The sequence below is a fragment of the Neodiprion pinetum genome, chromosome 2, assembly GCF_021155775.2.
Source record: "Neodiprion pinetum isolate iyNeoPine1 chromosome 2, iyNeoPine1.2, whole genome shotgun sequence".
Taxonomy (NCBI): Eukaryota; Metazoa; Arthropoda; class Insecta; order Hymenoptera; family Diprionidae; genus Neodiprion; species Neodiprion pinetum.
In genome coordinates, this window is record NC_060233.1 from 42,486,943 (window position 1) to 42,512,475 (window position 25,533).

Consider the following 25,533-nt stretch of genomic DNA (forward strand, 5'->3'; position numbering starts at 1 on the left):
ACCAATATACCAACCTTGACAACTGAAATTGTCTCGAAATGATTCTTTTACAACCGTAGACCAAATAATATTCTATAAATCTTGAGCTTGGACGACATGACGAAGCTGCAGCTGCTCGAAAATCTCATTTCTCGCTCCACGATGTTCGTTCGTTCGTATTTCATATATCTTTTCTTCTTTTTCCTCCCACGTTGGTTATCTTTTTTTCAGTCCGGTGATTTTTTTCCTTCCAACCTCCCTCTCCTTCTCTCCCTTCATTACACACTTCTTTTTGGTTGACCCTGGACAAGTCAAGCCGCGTTTATACCCAATGGACAATGTGCTAGTCGTTCTTGGCTGCGCCTCAAACCTCCGCAGACCCAGCTGCCTCTGTCTCCGATCGTACAACCATGTCTATGTCGAATTGAAATAGGCACGCGGCTGATGTAACCGCGTCTGAAATGTCGTTTCTCTAAACCTATGAGCGGCAATTGCGGATACATCAAACCCTCGGCTCGCAGCCTTAAGTATAAATATACACCGTTGCGTCCGCGTCTATTTCACTCGATTCGCGTCTGAAACTCAAAAAGGACGAATACGTGCCAGGCTTTGAGAAACCGTTCGTCAAGATTCGTCCCGATCGCGAAACGTGCCGCAGGAACGTTGAAAGTCCGTTCGTACCCACCGCGAGACGATTTTCAAATTTCCAATCGAACGGCAACGATTTGCTGTCGATAATTTTGCTTCGTCGCGTCGGCGTGCGATTTGCATTGAATGAAACAAAAACGAGACAAAATTTTTACTCTTGTAAATCCCCGTTTCTCGCCGAAAAAAATTTTACCGTTCGTTACAACCGTCACGTAATAAACCGATGACGAGGCGTTCGATACGTGGGAAGTCCGTGGGTAATTTTGCCGGGATTTGCCCCAATAAGAGATGATTTTAAGAGGTTACTACGTCGCACGAGCAATAATAATATAACATACGTGTAGAACATACACGTTGCCGCGTAACTGCCGCGTCGTAACAATTTGTGCGAGCCTCTCTGCATCGGTCCAATCAAACGTCAATAATAATCTAAACCAGCGTGGAATCTGTTTACAACTTTTTTAAACGGTGATACGTAGATAGTTTGCACGTATGTACAAGTTACGCACGTACGTTGTATGTATAACGCATGTACAGCGCATCCTTCGTCGTGGCTTCTGCCGCTGCTGTTGCTGCTGATGATACGCTGCTACTGCGCATATAATGTTGCGCGTAAAACACAAGCATGTAAATGTCGACCATACAATACTTGCTTGGTTATACATGTACGTTAACGAATAACGATTATCGTGGTATAATCGACAAGTTTATTTTTCACTGTTATTCGAGGGATGCTAGCGTCTTAATTACGTCGGGTTGCACTCGCGTATGATCGTACAATTAACTCTGAGGAACTTGAGAATGAAATACTTCGTCACGGTACCGTGAATTAATTTCGGTAAAAAGTTGAACGGGCTGCTCTTGTTATATTTTTTAATATTTTAAGGACAACGTTATCAGCGACATAATATTCTGTCATCAATTTACTTTCGTCATAAACGTCGACGATGCATTTACTATTCGAAATAAGCAACTCCGACCACTTTTGTACAAATCTCTGACGACGTTGAAACTTTCAAAAATTCCGCTACACTTGCGTCGTAATTTCAGAGAATTTCATTATACGAAAATAAAAACAGATATATGCATAGATTGATGATAGTGAGCTAGAAATTATTGCTGATGAGTTTCGCGCAGTAAAAAAAGTCACATCAATCATCCAACGAATACGCAAGTAAGGAAATATTTTACGCAAGTATATCGAGAAACTTTTGCACGGATTTTTTTTATCAACGCACGCTGATATACATGAAAGGGGATCGGCGCCGCGATGTTGTGCAATATTACGTCACACGAATGTAACATACAAAGAATATCAATCGCATGGGAAATTGAAATGAGGATAAAACTACGCGCTTCGATTCAAGTTGCATCGCAACTGCGTACTTGCACAAAGCAGCTGCTGCCTACTCTCAATCTGCGTACAATCGCAAGCGGATTGTAGGAGTTGCAAAATTCCGCGATACAATCGAGCCGATCGTGAAAATTGACACCCGTGGCTGCAGCAACTGCAACAGAGAACAACCCGTTGTGGTTCGGTTGTGAACACCTGTGCAGGCTGCAGTTGTTGCAGGATTTGCGGTCGAGGAACTGAACCCAAGAAGTCTGCGGATATACGAGTCAGAAGCGGCGTAGTTAATTTGTTGCACGGTAATTTCACACGCGCAACGTGCATTATTGTTACGTACCGATCGGTTGGCCGAAGAATTAAAGTCGCGTTGAAGCGAAATTAATCGCTCGTGAAATTACTTGCCAGGCATGTCAAGGCTCACTGGTTCGAAAGACGGTCGAAGGGATGGCCAAGAATTTCAACTTGCCGTTACGTGTTGTAATTACAATTTGAAACAATATTATGTTTGTCTCTTTCGCAGATTTAATCTTCAACGTTTGCACGGATTAAAAACGGATAAAACTGCGATTCTTGAATTCAATATACATTAGATTATAGGCTTCGGCACATTTTTAAACTCGACGATCAGGGCTCAGCTATTAATAGGGTTCAATCAACATTCATTCGGTTGACGAGTTGTGAACGCGGAATGACTGGATTGAATTAGTTCTGAGTGGTGGAGAGAATTCATATTGAAAAACATCCAGGCATTACGCATTAATAACAATGTTTCGCAAGTTCCGATATTCATTTTGATCACACTTTTTCGCACAATACTGCATTGAATTCGCGTCGGAAATCATTTTAATTAACAGTGTGAGTATGATAAATAATCTGTATACAGAAGTGATCGGTAAGAACGAAAGAAAAGAAAAGGATAATTGTTTTACGTATAATACTATAGCAATATAATGTTATAATTACCAGTCGAAATAGTGTTTCGATGCATGTAACGCGGAATATTTTCTCGAACGAAGAAACGCAGCTCCGTTAGGCAGCGGCAGCCGAGTATGTAAAAGAAGGATTATTTTTCTCGGGGTTGACGGGAAGTGAAGCAATCAGCTAGTAATTATGCCGCAGCCGGATGTTTCCCCTTCTAATTATTTCGATATTGTAATATACTTAAGCGAATTATTCCGCGAATCCCGTGCGATTTGCCCGACTCTCTTGAACGTTTCCTTTTCTCGGAAATAGATTGGGAGACGTTCAGCTGCGGGTTGAATATGATTTTCAGGGAATTGTCACAACTCGCAGGCGTTGCACAAGATTTAGGAAACTATAAATAATTTTTATTATTTTTCTTCGGATCCAGTCGAGACTTTATCTTCGATAAATAATTGGCGCCAAAGAATATTGAGACCTCTGCGAAAAATACGAGGAGTGATTAATTTTCTGTTTACCAAATTTCTGTGCTTGTGACTTTTTAGAAACGTGTAACGTTTTTTTCCGGCCACGTTTATACGACGTTATATACTTTTCGAACAACAAAGATGTTGGAATCGAGTACGACAGTAATCGTCGACTTACTTTGATTTCCTAGCGTTTGGGACTCGGTTAAATTGCAGCGGGCAAATTTAACAAAATTTTGCGAAACGCAATTACTTTAATGAATTAAAAATTCAATTCTCTTATTCAAACGCTGCGAATTTTCCTAATTTTTTTGCGGACAACCAGATTATCGGCACAAAAGTGTTTCAAGAAATAGAAATCAGATTCAGAAAAACATTCGGTAAATTGCGTATCATCAATTATTGTACGGAGCTGCTCGGGGCATCACCGCATATATCCATAACGTTGTGGTCCTCTACGCACTTGGCACTTTGGCTTAAGCGTATTTTTACATCGTGCCTACGTGATATACAACGAATAGTAAGTCGGCTACAGCTGTTGTGGCTATATTCATTTCGACGTGTTGTGATCGGCGTTTAATTTACAGTATCCGATCAGATCGGAATAATTTGGTCTCTGCCTCAAAACTCACGTGCGTTCAAAGAACGCTGATCGTTTTCGAGTGTATTTCACGAAGGTGATACTTTCATTAAAGATATAAGGTAAAATATTCGTCGAACGCTTCTGACAATATACCAATTAATAAGAGTGTACAAGACATTCGTCAGCTGTGCGTGTGTACAAATTGTACAATCGAAACATGATGCGCGTACGCGTGTAGAACTCGTGAAAAAACGTGGATCTCACTACGGTGGGGGTTGGAAAAAAATTCCACCGCACCGCACCGCACCGTAGAGTAAAATTTATCCTATCGACATACGACGGGAATTAGCTCGGTTCGTGCAATCAATTACCGATTGCATTACTCAGTCACAATCACAGAGCGTTTATAACAATTGATTCGTCATCGTGAGCCGCGGTAACTACGCTTCAAAATATAATATCGGTCGCACGGTTCGTCATCGCTCGTGTTATAGATATAAAAAAAATTTTCGTCATCAAAACTTTTCGAAAAGTTGATCGCTTTGACGTTATGATTCAAAGTCGCGATATCCTTGGTATACAGCGGTTTCTCATCATCCTATGAAATACGACTGTGACCATGATTCGCCATACAATGTAGTAAATATGACACAAAGGCTGACGAGGCACCCTTTCCGCACGACGATTCTACATTGTACGATAATTGTCCGAAGGAGATTCGACAACGAGAAGTGTCAGTCGAGCAATGCTGGTTGTGCTCACGCGCACGTTACGTATGACGGATATTTGAGTAAAGCGTGCAACGTCTTGTCGTTACAGGCAATATACGGACGAGATTCATTCACAATCGACCGCGACCATTAGTCGTACATATACGCGTTGTACCATACGTACAATAAACGCACATACATGTGCATGCGCATAAATGTAAGCCCTTCACCACATTTCTCATACAGCGTATAAACGCGTTGCGCAGCACTCGTGCATGTATTGCGTTACCGCGTGGGTCATGGAGATGTAATGTATAGACACGCGTGAATTTGTATGATAAATTCCTGTAGAAGCGGCGAGTGGACGTCAACGTTACGCGTGTATGGGAAATTCCTTCCCACCTTCCTCCCCCCGCTTCGTATTTTCGTACGGGTCGCGTGATACAACCTTTACTATCGGTATCACCAAACCAATAATTCAATCAGCATTACGCACGTTCGAAGCCGCGCCGGGGCCGATACGGAGGGTACGTGATATATATCCCATGGATATATCAACCATCAGCGTGTGCGGTCTTTCTTTCTCCCGATCCTCCCTCCATCGCTGCCACCCATGGATACAATACACAAATCTCTGACAAGACGCGCAGCGGACAACTCGAAGCTCGCGTTACATAACCGGGCACTTGAACGCTTGTTTTCATTTTTTGTTTTTTATCCCATTCCCATTTCTCTCGTGTTTGCATGGTCTATGCTCCGTACCGAGTTTTACAGGGAGCTGGAATACCGACCGGTAGCGGAAACTGCGAAGCTGATTCAGACTTCAAGAGTTGTATTTAATTTTAAGATTCGGGGTTCGGACTGTTTTTTTTATTCCGTATTCACTCGTGGGGACGAAATGAAATGTCAGCGGACTGCGGGAGACTTTACTGCACTTTGATGTTTGCGAAATTCACTCGTCACGATCAGCTGATCATTCGTTACGACGCCATATTGCCAAATTTTAAACCGTTCTTCACATCGAGAATCAATATTCATTTATTTTTTATTAATATTACCAATTGCCGTTGAAACTGCATCGATCAATTTTTTTACATTTTTCTTCTCGTCGTTTGCTGCTAGCAGGAATTTTTTCATAAAAATTGTTACAATACGCGGGTAATTAAGATTACACCACGTACCAAACGCATCTGCGTAGTCGTAGAATATTATCAAATTGTTTTGAATCGGTCGTATTATTTCGGCCTTGTCCGCAATGGTACGTAGTATAAGATACTTAGTCCCTACAGCCAGAGTTGCGTTCTTCCGCTCTGATTACAGATAGGAACGCCTATAATAGGCGTAGCTGTAGACTGCTTGCCGCCGCTCCAAGTTCTTGGCTATACAACACGGTTCGCGTCGGGCGCGGTACCGTGACGTTAAATCATAATTGTGAAAACCATCCGATCATGGGATAAACAACGAACGAGCGTATCCGCTATAATTCGTCGCGTTCGTTACACCTTACCGTACGATAATGACTTTAGCCGTAAGCGCGATGCGGAATTAAGTACGTTGGAATTATACTTTTACGAAATAAATATTGGCTGTCTATTAATTAAGCGATATATTTTGTTTGCGTGCGTAAATGTAAACGACTGTATTGCCGTAAAATAAATTGTTATACGCATTACAATGATATAAATGTTGAAAAACACGATATAACAGGGTATGATATTATAATCATGTGTACGCGAGTTCGTACGTTACATGTACATATAACATGTTACACTGGGGAAGAATTATCGCGCCCGCTGTGTTTAGCCATGCAATATCGATACATCATAATAACGCTGCTGTTATTAAAATGATATCTGCACATACCGTGCGCAAGCACATTGTTGCACAGAAATCTTCATTATGGCCGGGAGAATAATAAATTTGTACAATGCGACCAATCGAAAGTGGCGATTCGTTATCAAAGACAATGTTATTCTGCCAATTAAACGGCAACGCGTAGCTAGAAGCCCGCGATTCATAAAAAGGCTGAACCAATGAAGCGAGGATAACTGACAATTAGTGACAGGTCCGTAATGGCCGCTGAATGCGATTACATCCACGATTCAAGATCCTACGGGTTGTAGTTACGTACAAAGTGGTGCGATAATTTCATAAACTGCCTTGTTAGCGCTTTTTGTAAATGACGTGACGTTAGGATCGGAATTTCCGGTTTTACGTACGTTCTATCCGTTCCGATCCGTTTTTCTGTAGGCACAGAATGAAAAAAATTTACCAGATAAGATTACAACGATCTCTGATCAACATGCGTATTCTCACACGTCACGATTCTACTCACATTCCGTAAAGTTACAGAATTCGAGATTTAATTGCACAAATTAAATCATAAAATTACCGACCTTAAGTTCGATCGGAATTATGCTGGACTAGAAAAATTTGTCTTACAATAGTAGAGAAATGGGATGAAAGGGGGGGAGGATTTGAATCTGTGAGTTATTTTCGCGATGATGTGGCTCGAGTATCGGTGGTATGTGCAATAACACGTTTTATTATTATACGATAATTATAATTTCGATCATTCAATCTGTGTGATCTCGTTCCAAGCTCAATAAGCAATCAATGAGCAATCGGGAATGACGTCAATCTTTTACAATGCTCTAGATACGCCTGGGAATCGATATGTATAATATGCTGATAATACCGACTTCTCGATAGTTTATAGTCTCGTCATAACTTAGCTATAGAAAAGAAAGAAAAAGAGAAAGTGTCAGGCAAGGGCTGAATCAATAACCCCGAATAATATCTCGGGCAAAGAAGCAAGAACAATTTTCAAGAGAACAGCATAAGCTTGGCAAAATTTCGTTAGCATTTTTCGTCCTAGTCTTATTTTTTTTGCCGCGTGATTGGCAATTTTGATTCCCTCTGATTATCCGCTTTCTTAAAATTCGAATTGACGATAAACGAATTTCCAAATTTTTTTAATTCCAGACCATGTCGCCATATATATTTGCAATTATTCTCAGCACTGCAGAAGTATTTGGCTTATCGTTCGCGCGAGAAGTGAATAGTGTTAATAAGTGAATAAATAAAAAGGCGTCCGGCACATGTGATTTGTGATTAAAAGTATAAAGCGTAGATGCACGTGCACACATGCATTGATTCTTTGACGCATGAATGACACGGCTGATAGGATATTGACCCATTCATCTTCCGCGGCAAGTCTTGGGCCCACGTTATTCGAGCCATAGACGCAATCCGCAAGACCGGATGCAATCGATAAATAGGAATATTATAAATTGCGTGCAACGAATTATGCGACGTACGCATAAATGTTGTATTGCGTTAATTAACGCGTGCGAAGTGCGTGCACAACTATGCACTTTGGACACTCTATATAGATTTATCTCATAAATAATAAAATCCGTACGAGAGATCAAAGCTTTGGCGACATATTTCAATTATTTCTTTCGATATATCAGTTTAATTAATAATAATTATACACGATCGAAACTGGAGCAATTACACTGCCTCGATTCGCATGATGCCGGATGTATATTTGCACGATATGGAAATATGGTTTATGGGCGGCAAAGATCCATCGTTGTTTTAATTCATAATGTAAAATTAACGTATACACGTTTATTTTTTGTTTTAATCAATCTTATATGGCGTAAATATCGTGCACTATAGAACATTGTTTATATACATTTTAAATAAACAATTTCTTTCCTGTTTGCATGGATTTATGTATGTATGTATGAATGCTGATACACGGATATATTCTGTGCATGCACAGGTGATTTCCGAAATGTAAAATTTGACGTGCTATAAATTATAGTGTATATAATATAACAACATCGATTTGCCTCATAACAAGTTGAAGCACCAGTATATGTATAATATATATATATATATATATATATATAGGTATGTATGTGCACATATATATCTAATACGGAATGTGTATAATTTTCTGTTATATTTCTGTTATATTTCCTCGAAAAAACTTTTCTCAAATATCTATAGATATATACGGTTACGTACTAATTATTTAACTGATCGTCACGTGCAGAGGCCAAATGGTAAAATGTTTAATCGATAGAATTAACCAGAGTATGATTACGGAGGAAGACGCAATGAAAGAAGAAAAAAATCATAATCATAAGCAAATGTAAAATCGATATCAAAATAATATTTATAGGTTTGTAAAAAATATCCGTTGCAGATTAGGATGTTCGAAAGGTGTGATGTTGCAGTTGGCAAACTGTTACAGTAAAGTAAAAGGGAAATAACATCATTCAAATTTTACAACCTCGAATTTGTGAATAATATTCTTTCAAAATATATTGACACGAAGCTGTGGAGCGGTGTCGAAGAACGACGAGAAAAGAAAAAGACAAAGCTCTAAAACACTGGACAGCTAGTTTTATAACAAATATTTGACTGATCACAATGAATATTTGTGTAACAAGAAAAAAATTTGCCTAGCGTATAAAAATATATGCAGAGTGCGAAAATTTCATAGATATGTATACACCCTATGGTTATAACATCGAAACTTAATTAATATTTCTTCCTACGTTTTTTTTGCTACAGCTGGATATAAGCCTAACTTTTGGAAGTGTTTCCTTTTTCTCTCTTCTAAGTAAATCTACGAATATAGGTACACCCTGATGCCACCGCTATGACAAATAAAGCCATCGATATATAATAATAATAATAATAATAATAACAACAACTTGACTGACAAAGTAAGTTTTATAAAACTTTGATAACAGGTTTAGCAAGTCTTTTCTTTTACTTTTTTTTTGACGTAATTTTCTGTACATCAACAGTAGCATGTCGTCTTAGAATACTGTACACGATCGTTTCACGGCTCTATAGGCAAAAGTTAATAATCCTTAAATTCTAATTTTAATCACAAAACAATTCAATACCCATTAACAACAAAGTATACGGTCATGAGTCGATCATATTCGCGGAGAATAACGCTGGTTCCTGTCGCGCCAATTTATGACATACATACGTCACTATGATGATTGCGTGGATTTCGATGTTCGATAGTAGGCCGTTTGCGTATATTTACCTGTGTTCTATGGAATCTATTATGGTACACGGATAATTCTCTCACGAATACGACCCGGCATATTATGTACACTGTAATGAACTAGCAAAATTTTCAGATCTGTATTTTGTTTACAAATATATATGTATATAGACAAATATATACATATACAGGTATATTATATTGTTTATAAATATTACGTATATATCTATAGTAAAAATTTGGCAACAAGATTTTTCTGCAAGCAGATTTGATTATACATATTAAACGAGCGTAAATCTCGTAAAAATTTGTAGAAAAATTTATATTTACGCTTCGAATTTTTACCTAATTTCGTATTTATTTTTTAATTTCAAATTTCATACGTCTTTCCACGTTTCTTTATGTATCATGATTCAAATAATACTCCGACAATCCATCTTTAGTTTGATTCACGTAATTCAATTTCCTTTCATTAATATGTTATTTTGTTTCTTGGTCTATATAGATTTCGCACTGCCGGTTTCGAGATCCCCAATTCTCTCCGTTACTTATTACAGCTTTAATAAAGTACCTAGAAATAGCGTATTTTTACAATACGCAGCTGGCACCAAGAGTGTGACTTGTTACAAAAGATATCCTAATGAACTAAAAATTATACCAATACCTGTACACGAAGAGTGATTCGGATGATCTGTGAAATTACCTTTTCAACGATTATGTATTCTCGTACGTGTATGCATGCGTTTCACTACAGCTTTAAAGGTAATAACGTCTAATATTACAAAGTGATCAAATTAATTAAGTTGCTAATGTCATGCTCGCTGGTGTAAGAGTTAATATGTCCCTACTGTACAACCGCTCTGCAGATTAGATGCAAACCTTGGTTTCTAGAGGTATGGCAGATGTACACAGCGCAAGCAGGCAGGGCGACGAATAGTAATGCACTTTTCTTTCGTGGAAGATTTCTCCTTCAAATACTGAGAAAACCGTGCCTTCGCCACCTGCATCGTTGCGTAAAGCTGATCTTTATACCTTCGCCCTTCCCGCGGCACAATGGCAATTATATGCCGAATCCGTAAGGTCGGGAATATGGTGATCGAAGCAGAGGATATATTGTCAACCTGCTCTCAGAAATTAAGGTAAACACATACGAGGCTATTTTTGTACTCGTCTGACGGTCAATCCAAAGCGCTTGACCAGTTGCTATTATCGTTACGGCGTTGAAGTCGTTCTGGATGAGAGCAAGCGAGCTGGCTGAAATCTCGTACAACGTCGTTGAACGTTTCGTCGCCCGTCACTCCCGTGTCCGAATCCTTCATCTCCTCGTTTAACCGCCCCAGCCGTAATCTGCAGAAATACATGCATTCAATTTGAACACTATTTACAAGTACTCTTCGTTTTTCGAAGAACAAGAAGCTCTTCGAAATCTGACAAGGTCTCCGTGAGTTGTCATTGGGCTTTGGTAAATGCAGCTGAAATATCTCCCGCACTTACAACGTGACAATGTCGGCATTAGCTTCTTTTACAGCAATCGAGAGTGGCTCCACGCCACTTCCGTCTTGGATGTGTTGATTCGCCCGATGTTTTAATAGCAGGCAAACTTGCGCCGTGTGACCTGAGGTTAGTTAAAAGAATAATTATCGCAGTATAAAAATATGGTCAAAGAAGATTGAAATCTTATTATTTCAATGTTACTTACCTAGCTCAGTAGCTAAATGTAACGGCGTCTTTCCCTCTGCATCTTGACAGTTGATTCTAACGCCGTTAAGTAATAAATATTCACAAGACATGACAGAGCCCTGTAATAAAATTGGTTTTAATATTCAGGAAGTAACCATTCAAGTTTGCAATTTGTGTTCACTAATAGCTAGTAATTTTGCGAAATATTGACTTTACATGTTTTATCACTGAAGCTGTTTTTGCCTTGGCAAATAGACTTACACTAATAATTGCTTGATGTAGGGCGCTACGTCCCTTGTCATTAACGTTAGTCCACAATTTATCCGCACCAGATGCCAAAGCAGCGCTCATTACAGGAAGATTATGAGCAGTAGCCGCTTTGTACAGCAGCATTTCTGGATGAAGATTCTCAATGTCTTCTTCGTCCGCAAATTCTTCGTCCTCGCCTGCGGTCGAGTCCTGGTCAGAGCTTAGCTCTAAGCAACCCTCGATTGTGGGCTTGGGTAAATCACATCCAAACATTAAAACGTCACTAGCTTCTTCTTTGCCTTCGCGAATCTCATTCACCATATCCGAAGTTGACGAATTTGAACTTTTGTCAGATAAGGTACTCTTCAGGTTACAGTCAGCGCCAGAAATGCTGAGACTATTCGACTCTGTCTCTTCTCCTCCACTTATTTTAAAATCGTTTTCATCGCTCCGCTCCTCAACTTCTTTAGGCTCCAAATCGATTTTGGATTTCGGTAATATTTTTCCATACAACGTCGACTGATTTCTACAGTCTAAATTGGGACTGTCTTCCGAACTTAAAGAATTTCGATCAGCTACTTTACGGCATCTTCCCACATAGTTTACGCTCTCTATCGAAGTTACCTCACCATCCTCTGAGCTCGTCGAATGGTGCTTTTCTTCCACTGACAAGAGCGTCGTCTCTTTGGCATGTCGTTGGCCATCAGTTTTATCACGGCTTCGTGGCCTACGCCGCAATTTTCTGACACTCCACTTCTGGAACGGCATCATTTCACGGCTAGTACGATACTCTTGTGACTTTAAGTAGGCCAATGGCTTGACGAATCTCCGTTCTATGTACTTTGCCTTGATCCAGGCCTCTCGAACAGCCCTGCAATATGTTAATGAGATATTAAGAAATCACGTGAATGTTTAATATCAAAATCATATATTATACAATTTGCGTTTTTTGCTTGACTTACCCGCTACATTTTGGCTCTGCCTTTACGATGTCAGCTGGTATTGGTAGAGCCTCGTAAATATTGTTTACAATTGTATTACCCAACTCTGCCATAACTTTCAATATTTCCGGTTCCCAATCATCTAATGTCAATGACCTAACTTTGCTATGATGCACCCCGAGGCTTCTGTGCACACCCGAGCATTCTAAAAATCCATAAGCAATCGTAAGTTTGACTTTAGGATAGAAAGTTCATTACCTAGGTCTTGATAAGTTTGATAATTCTGACTTACCGATGCAGAGCGTTATCCCTAGGTTGATGCTCGCCCACCTCGGATTTATTCCACCGCAATCGCAGCAACTGTCGTTACCAGGAATTTTCAGTAGCTGCTCCCACACTCTGAAATGCAAATATACATACTTCGTTACATGTTAGTTCAAGAATAAAAATACGGCACTGAAACCAATCGAATTGTTTTCTACAACCGTCTTAAGCACAGCTGTTTACCTTGATTTTGGTTTCGGTGGTGGCCTTGTCGGACCTTTGGAGGTTCGAGTATGAGGTGTGAGAGTATTTTGGTTCGGACCATTGACTGTGCCACGTTGTATCGCAGCACCTATACCTTGCTGCATGGCAGCCACCCAAGCCAGGTACATTTCTTCGCTGTCTGCTTGCAATATGTGGCTCCTGAGACACAGAGCATGACGTCATTGTTTGTTCGTGTTGGACAATGGGGATATGAAAAACGCAAATCTTCTTGCTTCACGTATAATAAAAATGGCTACTTACTTTGTTGGGCTCAGAACTTCGAAGCAATTCCTCCTATCGCTATCGACAACTGGTTTTACAGAACAAAGTCTCAAGTCTTCTTCCATTATTGTGTAGTCATCTTCGCCAGTACGCTTTCTGTAAACCAGCTGATGATCTTTGAGGCAAAACCATCGTCGATTCCAAGTTTTAAAGGCGTTGCTGGTCCTTTTGAACAAGTATCCTTCCATTTTCGGGCTACCGGGTGTTGGCGATGGGACCAAATCACGATTTGTAACGTATGTATGTCGGTTTTCCATCTCTTTTTCAAGCTTTGCCGTGTCGCCTCTCATTTTCAGTATGCCATCGCCCAATCCCTTGAGGAAAGGATCTAGATCTTGGGCCAAGTCACTTCCTTGGTGATAATATGTGAAACATGCGTGCATGTAGCTCAAAAGAGTACCCAGTATCTCGTGCCTTTTGCGGGCCTGAAGCATAGTCAGAACGTGGACGTAATCCAAAGCAGTATGTCGGAAACATGATCGTGTCGCAGAGAGTAAATTGGAAGTCTCTTCGCATTCAACAGGACGGTTTTTCGGTACTTGCGAATTCTTGTTCAAAGCAATGTCGAGGTCTGACGAGATTTTTTCAAAGTGGTGACGAGAGTCTTTCACTTCTTTTATATCACTGCGAAAATTGACAAAAAAAGATTTATTTGTTCTCTTAGTTTGAATTTTTTTTTCATGCCAGGTTCAGTTAAGATTGATTTATTCAAATAATTTTACTGATATTAATTTAGATTTAGGCGTCTCAAGAGCATCCGACTAATTTATCTGATACTCTGAACTTAGTAACGCATTGTAAATATATTAAATCCACTCTAAACAAACAAAAATCGAGCCTTCAGCCATAGCACTCGTAACAATTCACTTATCCTTATCAATTATCAGCCTATGATTAGAGCTTTTAATTCCGATACCGTAGATAACTAGATGTTTATTTATAAGGCATACACCAAATTCAAAGTACTTATTTCTTTTAGGTGGTGATGTCATTACCAATTTAATAGCACACGTATGTGAGCAAGGATAGATAAACGTAGTCAAGAAAAGAAGAAAATCATGTACTTATAACGCAACAGTTGACATGTTGCATGCATTGATCGATTGTCGTGCGTAACGTGTTCCTTGTGCAATGTGTAAACACGTGGTGTAAAATTGAATTATACAGTCACGTAAATAGATAACCATGTAAGATGAATTTGCTAGCAAGAAATATTTATTTTTATTGACTGCATTTATTTTTATTGACTGCATGATAAATTTTATTAGTAAAGAGGAAAATAAATATCTCATTACATGCCGATCGTTCATGAATCTGACAAAATTTTCAAGTAGGATACCTTTTTATAAAAGAATTCAGATCTTTGACGACAGTTCTCGACGCTTGGTCAAGTAAGATGGTATGAAATTTATTCATTTCTTGTAGGGCATGGATAAGTTTGTTCAAGAACGCCATAACTTCTGGATCATTGCCGAAGTACGTTGACAACTCCCACAAACTATTTGCAAACAAGCTGAAAGAGGAAAGTTCATTAATGTAATAATACCATTGTTGAATGGACTGAAGAATTCACAGAAAAAAAGTTCAAGTTGGGTATCAATTAATTTTTTCTTTCCTCCGTTTGAAGATCTAATGAAAAGGGAATTAGTTTATCATATTCTGGAAAAATCACAAAGCCCCGGAGGTTTTAGAGTATAAAATGATTGGTTCAAACTTCTTTGAACTTTGTTATATTATTGAACCAAGTAATGTAACCATAATTATTTCACTGTAAGTCTTGATAAGTAAGAAAAGGGTACGAGTGAAACCATAAACATTCTTTTAAATTAAAGTTTTGAATTAACAGATTTTCAGGTATCATTATGGCTAAACAATCACTCTCTAAAATTTAACTGGATTTTAATGTTTCAGAAGCACTGCGCGTCGACTGAAGAATTTATTTCAAGGCTGTACTTTGACTCATCAACTTTTCTAACCACCCGCAGTTCAAGTGAGAATCAGGTGATAATCAAATAGAAGAAATCTGTACACTATTGTTGAAGGTCAATTATATACTGTACAAACTTTCGTGGTATGACTCATGAAATGGTAACAGAAGCATGTAAATTATCCTCTGGTCTTCCTGATGTGATTTAGTCTAAGAAATGACTAATCTTACGGTATGGAGATAGATAAAGCTATTTTTTTTTTTTTATTTGTTTAAATAGAATATTTCAAATAGCATTAAAATATAATTTTGAATCCGTGAAAATTTGAACAAACCTCTGTTGCCCGACATAATTCTTTCCCGCGTCGATCATCATGCTGCAATTTTTTAAAACCTGCAATATCATAACCATCCGTAATTAGCATAATCGTGCATTTGTCAAAAGATTTAAGACAAATAGTTTTTAGTACATGTTCAACCACCACATTTGATTACACAACGTATGCAAACCGCAAAGTTAATTTCAACGCACCATGTACTAGGGTTCACTGGTTTTACTGGGCAAAGATAAGATAATATAATTAAATAATTTTCAGCAAAAGCTTATAACTTTATGAAAGTGTATTGTTGAATGATTCAAACGCTGTATATTTTCAATTGAACGTTAACAGAACTGGACAAGTAATGTAATGCAGAAACAACTTTTAAAGATAACAACAGGATATCCTGTATAAATATTCACAGGTCACAAAATGGGTTGAATAGTACCTCAGAGCTTTTTTACAATACATCAGTTAGGTTTGATTTAAAACAGAGAGAACGTGTTTTATTACAAGGTTGAAGTTAGTAACGTTATTGTAACGAAACATTGGGGAAGAAATCAGTATTTTCTTAATTTTACAATGATTTTTCAGGAACTAGAAATTCGAAATACGAGCGTGTTTTGTTTTATTACCGTTTACTGAATTTCAGACAATTCCAAAACCATGAAATAATGGTTTTTCGTCAGCATGAATCGTTATGATAACATTACCAACTTCAATACGATGTTTTATTCTCAAATGCTTAATAAAGGATAAAAGGAAGTTTTAATTCGACAAAATGGACAATCGAATCGGCACTTGCGTACCTTTTCTAATTTTTGTTCTAGCTGCTCTACATTGCTTTCTTCTTCCTCGATGCGTGATCTGGAACAAATAACATAGCAACAACCTGACAATTTTTTCAAACATTCGTTTGGAGGGAGGGGAGGATAAAATTGTATCGACAACAGATTAGCCGTTTTCTACATAGGTGTAAAAGGTAGTGGGTTTGTTTGTTTTATTCACTCTCATTAACAATGGATGAGCGATTCTTCCACATTGAGTGTCGAAATAAATTTCAGAAGCGATAACACAGCGTAAATACGTCGCAGAGACAAAGGATATTTTGTCTAAGGTAACGCGTAGACAGAAACGAGCGAATGTACAAATATAAATTCAGTTTTCGACAAAGAGAGGTTAAGCCGAACATTTTTACGTGCGTGAATACGTAATGCTTTACCTACGGCATACGTATAGATATACATACGTATGTGTGAGAAGGATATTAAATATGTGACGTGCATAAATCCGTGGGTGAATTTCTAAACTGTTTACTATGATGATTATAATACGTTTCTTTCTCTTTCGTTTTCGTTTTGCGAATGAATTACAGGCCACGCATATGGCATCTCTGTACACGAAAGTAAAATCTGTCAAGGTTGGGTGTCCACGATTCGCTGTAAAAAGTGATTGTTCTCACCGAAATTTTGGCGTATCCCGTAGGCATTCCTCAAACTCAATTAATTTCGGCATTTTGAAACAGACGAAGAGACACCTCCTGTCACATTCGGATTTATATCCGTGATGTTGATACGTTAATAATATTTCACGAATATGCTGTCACTCTCGCACAACATTTTCATTCAGCTATTTATTTATTTTTCACACAAGCTCGTGGGTAATTACTCGTGAAGAATAGAAAATGAGTGAAAAATAAAATCATGCAGCGTGATACTTGTCAGAGGGAAACCACAGTGCGGACAATCGGTCCCCAATCCCCACTTTTTCGTCAAATAAATAATGGAGTAGACTTGTGAGTCGGCTGCACTCGCTCGGGTCGAGGTACGGAGCACACGTGAAATCTGAATAACGTGAATCAGTCGCCAGAACGACGCGCGGAGAAAACCCGAACAGAGTATGTCGGGAACGGCAGAGGTATTTACACTATTTACGGCCAGGATTAAGAAATTTCCTGTCTTACCGATCGTTGGTAAGAACTCAATAGAAAAATCGCGATCGGTAATAATAACGGACTTGTGGATATTGGAAAAGTAAATAGTCATCGGAGTTTGCGAATTTTTTCATATGAACAAACGCCTAGGATCTCTGTTATTTCCGTTTTTGTTCGTAATTTACGCACATAGAAGCACTTACCATTTCTGTCGGTATGTTAGCTAGCCATGCCGGAACTACAGAATACATACTGACACGAGTTGTTTTCGCCCAGTGTTTTCGCCTTTATTGCCAGTTAACGGCTGTGGGCTTAGTGGTTGTGTTTCAAATGACAAATGAAAATCCGTCAAAGGGGTAAAGCAATACGTGCGCATGAAATCGTTTTTGTAGGCGAGAAACGAGTTGATAAGCGGTGATATTCCTGGGAATTGGCTAGCATAGAATTGCATAAGTGATATTGATTATTTCGTACGTTAATTTGTGTTCGTCGTTAGGCTTGGCGTTCTTCGGGCAGTTGAATTCGAGGTTAGCGTAGTTAGTCTGGTGAGATTGTGACCTCACTGACTCCTTACTTGAATCGAAATGATTTTTCACGATGCCGCTATCGACTTTCGCATTTACCCAATACCATTAATTATCAGAAATCAATCGAAGATTCCTTTCTTTCAGATTAGCGATGACGGGTGCGAGTGTAACTGAAAAAACATCCACCAACAACCCCCTGGAGCAGTTTGTCCTTCTGGCTAAAACTGCTAAAGGCGCGGCAGCGGTGGAGCTGATAAAGCAGGCCGTTGAAGCACCTGGAGTAAATGTTTTCGGGGAGCTGCTGGATATGCCGAATATAAAAGAATTGGAGAACGGACCGTACGCCGAGTATTGGAACACATTGAACCTCTTCGCCTATGGCACGTACAAGCAGTACTTGGCGAACAAAGATAAACTGTTCCACCTCACACCCGTTCAGAAAAAGAAGCTCCAGCATTTGACGATAGTCACGCTAGCCACGAAATCAAAGTGCATACCTTACTCCGTTCTGCTAGAAGAGCTTGACTTGAAGAATGTCAGAGACCTGGAGGATCTGATAATCGAGGCTGTTTACGCCGATATTATCCATGGTAAATTGGACCAGAAGAATTCACAGCTAGAAGTTGACTATGCTGGATTAGGTCGGGATGTCAGACCCGGTGATACCGGCGCCGTTGCAGAAATCTTGACTGCCTGGGGTGAGGCCTGCGACACGGTATTGAACTGCATTGAGCAGCAGGTGCTTAGGGCCAACAGTGAAAAACAAAAGGCAACTCAACACCAAGAAAAACTTAAGCAGGAGGTAAGTCAATTGGCACAATCCCTTAAGCCAAACCTGCTCGTGTATTTGGAATTCCAGCGCTAGCACGTTTATTCACTCATTTCACAAGTCCCGCCTTTCTCAGCTTTTAAGTCTGATCAAAAATCTTCCTCTTGCAGATCCAAGCCGTAAGAAAATCAATCACAGCTCATACAGTACGCGGGGTTGTCCAGGAGGCAGATGTAGCTGGTGGCGGGATCGAATCTGGATCGGGAGGAAGCGAAACGAGCCGAGAAGCCGTGCCTGTTCCACCAGATACTAAAAAGAAACAACAAAAACCAAAAGGTATTCGAGGCAGTGGTAAGTTCTGGAAGACTTAAAGTAAGTAACAAACGGATAAGTGCAGATCTCTTGAGGCCTACTTCTTATCCACGGATCGGTGATACTCTCGATATTTCTACGAAGAAAAAAATGTCATGCGTGTAAGTTTCTATTGACTGAAATTAACGAATATTCGTATGCACAGGATGAAGTGATTTCAGGGTGGCCACTTCTCTGGGAGAATCGAGAACTTTTATCAGGAAACTGTTTTCAAGTCTTGGGATTATGTCATGTTCACATATCGAAAATAAAAAAATACAAATAAGTTGGCTGTGATTTGTAACTATTGTCGCGTACTTTGTTTTGCTGTGGTCAGCAAACATAATTTAATTTGTCGTTTCTTGTTTTCATTGAAATCGTTACTTAACACCTCTGTTTTTTTTTTTTTTTTGGAAAATTGATGCGTTGTGATCTCCTTGACAGTCAATAACTGAGACTTTTAAAACGATGCCTACACTTTGCGCAACACTGCGGAAAAGAGACAAAGTAATTTTTGAGAAAAAAAAACAATCAAGCGGCCACCCTGAGTGTCGTAAAATAATTGAATAAGTTCTGAAGTAGAATGACCGAGGGATCTGTGTTATTACGTTGTTTAAAGTGTGATGAAAATAATGAAATCAGGGATCTTTAAGAGTATAATAGAACGTAATTGTATTTTACAATGCCAATTATTACGTTGGCTCGGATTTTGCACGTCGATATTTAAGAGACGTAAGTTGTATATATTATTAAATATGTAAAATGAACTGCTGGTTCAGGATTTTCATTATTAAACCGTAGTCACTACTTCACAAGTTACAGAAAAAGCACGACTAATATAATATATATAAATATGGAATCACTATGAGCCATGTTATTATGTTTATACTAAAAAAAGCCGTTGTTAAACGAAGAAATGAAAGAGAAAGTTGAAAATACGGAAAAAGTTTTAACTTTAGTAAGGTTGTTTGCAGTCGTGAATTGGATTGAAATTTTTAAAGGATTGATTTTATCTTCAATTTTTGGTATCGCCAGTTACCTAGATTTATAAAGTACATTCATTACTCTCACTTGTTTTACCCCGCGACGTTTTATAAAATTATAGAATATAAAAGTACAAGATTATTCTTCAACATCTTGTGGTTCAGTGATGTTATTAACGTTTCGTCGAACCATTTTTGTTTTTTTGTTTTTTAACTATCTATTAATATATTCGAATGGTGCTAATTAACGGATACATAAATATTTAATTCAAGATATTCAACGAGATAATTTTAATCAACTACGCGATGTATGTAAAACCTGGTGAAAAGTAAAAGTAGAAGTGAATATAAGCAAAACTGAGGGGAAGATGTTGCCAAAATTTGACATAAAATATGCTAATCAGTTTTACTTATTTCGGTTTCTATCCCGCGATGTTTTTCGAGATCGAATCATCAGCCATACATTAAGTATTGCAGAAGGAGATAAACAAAGTATTTAGTAAATAGGAAAACTTGAAAATACGTAATCATAGTAAAATAATATAATATGTATTATAAAAGTCACAGTGTTATGTGAGACAGATATTAAAATCCACTGATTTGTTTCGATTTTAGTTTTATAGACAAGAGCCAGTTACAAGAGGATGCTAATTCGGAAGGATATGTATTACAAAAAAAAAAAAAAATGAAAGAAACAGAAACAGTTCGATATCGATCAAAGAATTTCTATCTCGAGATGTAATCCTTCGCGATACATTTATCATTTGTATCATTAATACCAAATGCTGCATAAACATAATTATTAAATTACAACATTAGTTACTATTTCCATATACTGATATATATCATTTTGTTACTTACCGAATGAATGGATAATATTATATGATTTTCCATTTTATAAAAAAAAGAAAAACCATAAAATATGTACCTTTTAGTATACAACAAAACATATGTTCATATAAAAATAACACAGTGCATGCTGAAATCTTTGCAAAATGAATGATGTAAATCCAGTTGTGTTGTTTTGTCTTGCAATTGGTTAAAATTCAATTGTTCTTGTTTTCGCGGCGAGGGATTCATCCCTACAATAATGGACAAAAATAACGATAATAAAGAAATAATTGTAGTAATTCTATACCGCAATAATTCAGGGTATATATTATACCTATGTATATGTATGTATGCTTATACAATTTCTTTATATATTTCTATCACTACGTAGGCACTTCTTTCACTTTGCTTTTCGTGAACGTACGTTACTCGCTTGTCTTTCTATTGTCGCCTAGATTGAAATAGAAAAACAACAAAATCAAAAGAAATGTATACTTATGTGAATGTAGGAATAATGAGAAGAATTTAAACAATTCGCCAATGTTGAACAGTGCGAATATGTGCTATTTGTTTTGCAATGCTTGTACGTACCATTTTTGTGTTTGGTTTCCAGACAGAATGACTGAACCAAAGATTCGAACAATTCAAATGATTTCTTCTATTCAATATAATTGATTGGTTTTTTTTTTTTATTATTCTTTATTTTTGAAATATAAGAATTTGCTTTTTTTTCAATCGACTGATTTTGATTTTCGACGATGACGTCGGCAATCACGATCGAAAATTTAAAAGCTTTAGCTAGATTGTTTTCTTTATGGCTTGTGCTCTTCGTACAAATATTTACTGTATAATTTATTTCTTAATCTTAGCGTTAATCAATCATTATTTCTACGAACTAAGGCTTGCTTCTTTTGCTTGCGAATGATATTAAACTACTGTTAGAAATCATGTCCGTTTCACCCGATCAACAGGAATCTTTTTTCTTCGATTTCACTCATTCACTCACAGTATCTATGCCTTCTACCTCCGATGTACAACTTGCTGCAACTATTTTCAACCTTCAGTTAAATTTTTATAAAATATGTCGTAAAAATGAAGTTAGAGCCTTTAAATAAACGTCTGTACAAACGTGTTTTGCTTCCGCGAAATTAGGGGATTTTTTTTTTTTTCAAACCCACGCGTAATGAACAGCCGACGTCACTGCCGATTTTTAAAATACTAAACGAATATGAGAATATTCGTAATGTTCAGATTCTTTCTCAGTGGTAAGATATTACGTGATCACGTCTTCGTAGGAAAAAAGAAGAGAAAAAAAAGAAAAGATTGGAAAGAAATAAAACGAATAAACACACATAATAAGTGATAAAATTGTTAGCTAGTCTGAATACCGTTGTAATGTTGTCTGGAATAAAACTGATTTACACGAAACAAAGTTTATCTTCTTTTTCTATATAGTCTATGTAGGAAATCGCTTGATGTTAATTAAATTATTGCCGCATAAATTTTAGACAATTGTGTTAGAGATATATCATGTATATATTTCGATTTTCTCGTGTTTTTTTTTTTTTCTTTTTTTGTCTTATATTATCATTTTTTATTTTATAATTTTCATTGTTTAATCTGCATAATCGAATGACGTATGTATATATATGTATATATATATATGTATATATGTATGTATAATATTGTAATATTATTTAGCCTCGTGCGTATTTAAAGTAATATCCACAAACCGCAAGAAAGCCTTCGCTCACAGGGTTTTTGACATTGTTTCTGCGTTGCATCTTACGATCTTTTCATCTCCACCTTTATCGTCTTCTATTTCCGGCTTAACACCTATATTACACTCACATTTTCTATATATTATTTCAATTACAATACGATGTCTGAATATCGTTAAATCTACGTACGCAGATATCATTCCTACGTATTTTATATATTGTAATACGCGAACGCATGATTGCCGATTATATTATTTACAGGTCATTCAATTATTCGTAATTATATTGTTATTACTTTTATTAATCCCCAAAAAATTATCCTATATCTTTTATTATTATAATCACACGATTAAATTACGCTACACGCCCGATTGTAAAACGATCGACTGTACAACTTGCGTAATATACACAATACGGCGATTTGCCTGAATAAAAATAACAGGATTATACGCATATCTATATGTCGTATTGTATCGAGTACATGTACATGGTGACCGAGGATCATCGTCCCATCGGCCATCGATATATCCCTCGTGAATTTCAGATTTCCCTGACTTTGATGGCCTATGGGACGATAATCCTCGGTCACCTCGTACACACGCGTATGTATTATGGTGCGTGCATCTTAAACCACATGATATCGGCTAATTTAGTCAATCATTGAAATACTGGACGCCTATTCTTATCGTACTATATATATATATATATATATATATATGTGTATATATATATATATGTAATGCTGTGTATACGTGGTATTTTTCTCTTTTAATTTCCAGGTCACTAATTAAAGAGTGTGTGCCAGTGACAAGATTGAAGAATCTAAAATCTGAGAGGTGTCTTCGTATTTAATTAAGTAATGTTTGATTAACACGACTAGTGACATCAGGCTGGGGGCATCGGGCTCATCTATGCTCAGAGCCTGCCGAAGAGACCTCTGATCTCTAAATTCGTTTCTAATCTCCGTATATTTCTCGTCGTTTTTTCGAATTCTTCGAACATCATCCGAACACTGCGATTAATCGTAGGTATTGTTTCTCCAACGTCTGACGGTATACGAATAATAACGAAAATAATGCGCAATAATAATTAGATCTAGCTGCGATATCTGAAGTGCGATAAGAACGGATTTTTTTTTTATCCTCGGGCATCGGAGCTCGGTTTTGTGACTTGCTGGTGCAATCGCATATTATACGTGTAATGTAACATAAATTATACTGTGTGTCGTGTGTAAAATAATGTATCTTGAATATAACAATACATAATTATTGCAACAGCTGTATATCGTATATACATTACTGATACTGTGTTATATATATATATATACACACATTGTTTAATATATTATTATTATTATTATAACTATTATGAATATTGTTTTTACTGTTGCTATTGTGTTATAAAACTATTTCTACCCTCTACATTCATACGTATATATTATATCATTATTAATCTTCAATCTCTATGCTTTATTACAAATATATTTGTATAGAAATTATATCGAGAGCTGAATATGAATTTATAAGAACGGCGTAGAATTCAGGTGTAATTAATTCAATAACATTCGTGGTTATACCGGAATTAAAGCTGGGGCCAATATGTCAACTAGTTGAATAGTTAAAAGTGACTTGGATTGCACGTGTTGCGTTATTCGTTAATAAACCGGTTTTAGTTAGAATGATACGAAGAAGAATATTCGTTTTTCTTAAACGTAAAATAGAGAAACTGTATAAATTTTATTCAACTGCACAATTCTTACGATCGTTCACTTTTCCGAGCTCTCGAACAATATATTAACGATACCTCGCGTATAGTTAAATACGTCTACCGATTGCAATTCCTATAGTCTGCAGAAATATTATCACATAAATGAGTGAAAATAAAAACAGAATTGTCGTAAGATTAACCGGATTAAATTTATTCCTATATAATTTCTATTTCTTAATACTATCTGTAACAGTACGGTATTTAAGTAGTGCGTATTTATTACCAACGAGTTTTCCCACTTTTCGTTATAATCAACCCAGTGAGTGTGTATTTTTATTTATCGGTGCTTCAAATTTGCTTTAAATTTTGACATTTTTTTGCGAGACGGAAAGAAAAGGATAATATCAAAAACTGTGAATTCAATTTTCCCAGTTTTCATGAATTGTTTCAATTCTGTTACAAAGCACGAATAAACACGTCGAAGGATTAAATTTTTCAAGACAATAATTCAAATACTTAAGTTGCGAGTTGCACAAATATTAATGACACGCGTTTAGAGGTGAAAAAGGATACGGAAATTTTTGTATTACAACTATTACGTATATATGTATTTACATAAAAATTACACTACCGTAACGCAATATATCAACTTTCACGTAAAAAAACCGATCGCGGTGCGTGCAATCATCTCATAATTTATATTTTAATTCCTTGTTGTCTTTCTTCTCCAATTGGAACCTTACGCATAACAATATATCATATATGTACATACACTATACCGTTACATATTTAATAACATACAAAAATGAACAGTTGATGTCATATCTAATAATAATATCATATAATATCAGATTATACGTATATATGCTTATGTACTTTGGCCGTCTTTGCTACGTATTTTTTGTTTACGCGTATATGTATATTAATTGTATTATAAATATTAAATGTACGCGTCTTATGTACAATAAATTACACAAAACATTGATATAATATATCTTGAGCGTAACACTTATATAATTTGTGCACGTTTTCATATACCTATTATTATATACAATTGAAATATATAAATTTTGAATTTTCA

General features: G+C 37.1%; 2 protein-coding genes across 14 annotated transcripts; one reads left to right on the forward strand and one right to left on the reverse strand.

Moving 5' to 3' along the window:
• Positions 1–8,275: 8,275 nt before the first annotated feature.
• CenB1A (Centaurin beta 1A) lies at positions 8,276–17,475 on the reverse strand. 3 transcript variants are annotated; one of them, XM_046609657.2, is made up of 12 exons: positions 17,093–17,475; positions 16,440–16,497; positions 15,646–15,704; positions 14,723–14,896; positions 13,363–14,007; positions 13,081–13,260; positions 12,866–12,972; positions 12,595–12,778; positions 11,645–12,503; positions 11,403–11,502; positions 11,198–11,318; positions 8,276–11,050 (listed from the first exon to the last, which is right to left on the reverse strand). In XM_046609657.2, the coding sequence occupies exons 1-12, from the start codon at positions 17,143–17,145 to the stop codon at positions 10,882–10,884; spliced, it is 2,709 nt and encodes a 902-aa protein (XP_046465613.1). In that variant the 5' UTR covers positions 17,146–17,475; the 3' UTR covers positions 8,276–10,881. The 3 variants fall into 3 exon arrangements, with proteins under 3 accessions (XP_046465613.1, XP_068989947.1, XP_068989948.1); XM_069133846.1 differs by lacking the exon at positions 17,093–17,475 and adding an exon at positions 16,880–16,950; XM_069133847.1 differs by lacking the exons at positions 15,646–15,704; positions 17,093–17,475.
• CSN7 (COP9 signalosome subunit 7) lies at positions 14,378–25,426 on the forward strand. 11 transcript variants are annotated; one of them, XM_069133849.1, is made up of 6 exons: positions 14,378–14,570; positions 14,809–14,971; positions 15,295–15,384; positions 16,461–16,612; positions 18,235–18,892; positions 19,030–20,894. In XM_069133849.1, exons 5-6 carry the CDS (start codon positions 18,242–18,244, stop codon positions 19,228–19,230), a joined length of 852 nt encoding a protein of 283 aa, XP_068989950.1. In that variant the 5' UTR covers positions 14,378–14,570; positions 14,809–14,971; positions 15,295–15,384; positions 16,461–16,612; positions 18,235–18,241; the 3' UTR covers positions 19,231–20,894. The 11 variants fall into 11 exon arrangements, with proteins under 11 accessions (XP_068989950.1, XP_046465621.1, XP_046465618.1 ...); XM_046609662.2 differs by lacking the exons at positions 14,378–14,570; positions 14,809–14,971; positions 15,295–15,384; positions 16,461–16,612 and adding exons at positions 17,765–17,919; positions 23,525–25,426 and having other exon boundaries at positions 19,030–19,195; XM_046609660.2 differs by lacking the exons at positions 14,378–14,570; positions 14,809–14,971; positions 15,295–15,384; positions 16,461–16,612 and adding exons at positions 17,765–17,919; positions 23,525–25,425 and having other exon boundaries at positions 19,030–19,210.
• Positions 25,427–25,533: the final 107 nt, after the last annotated feature.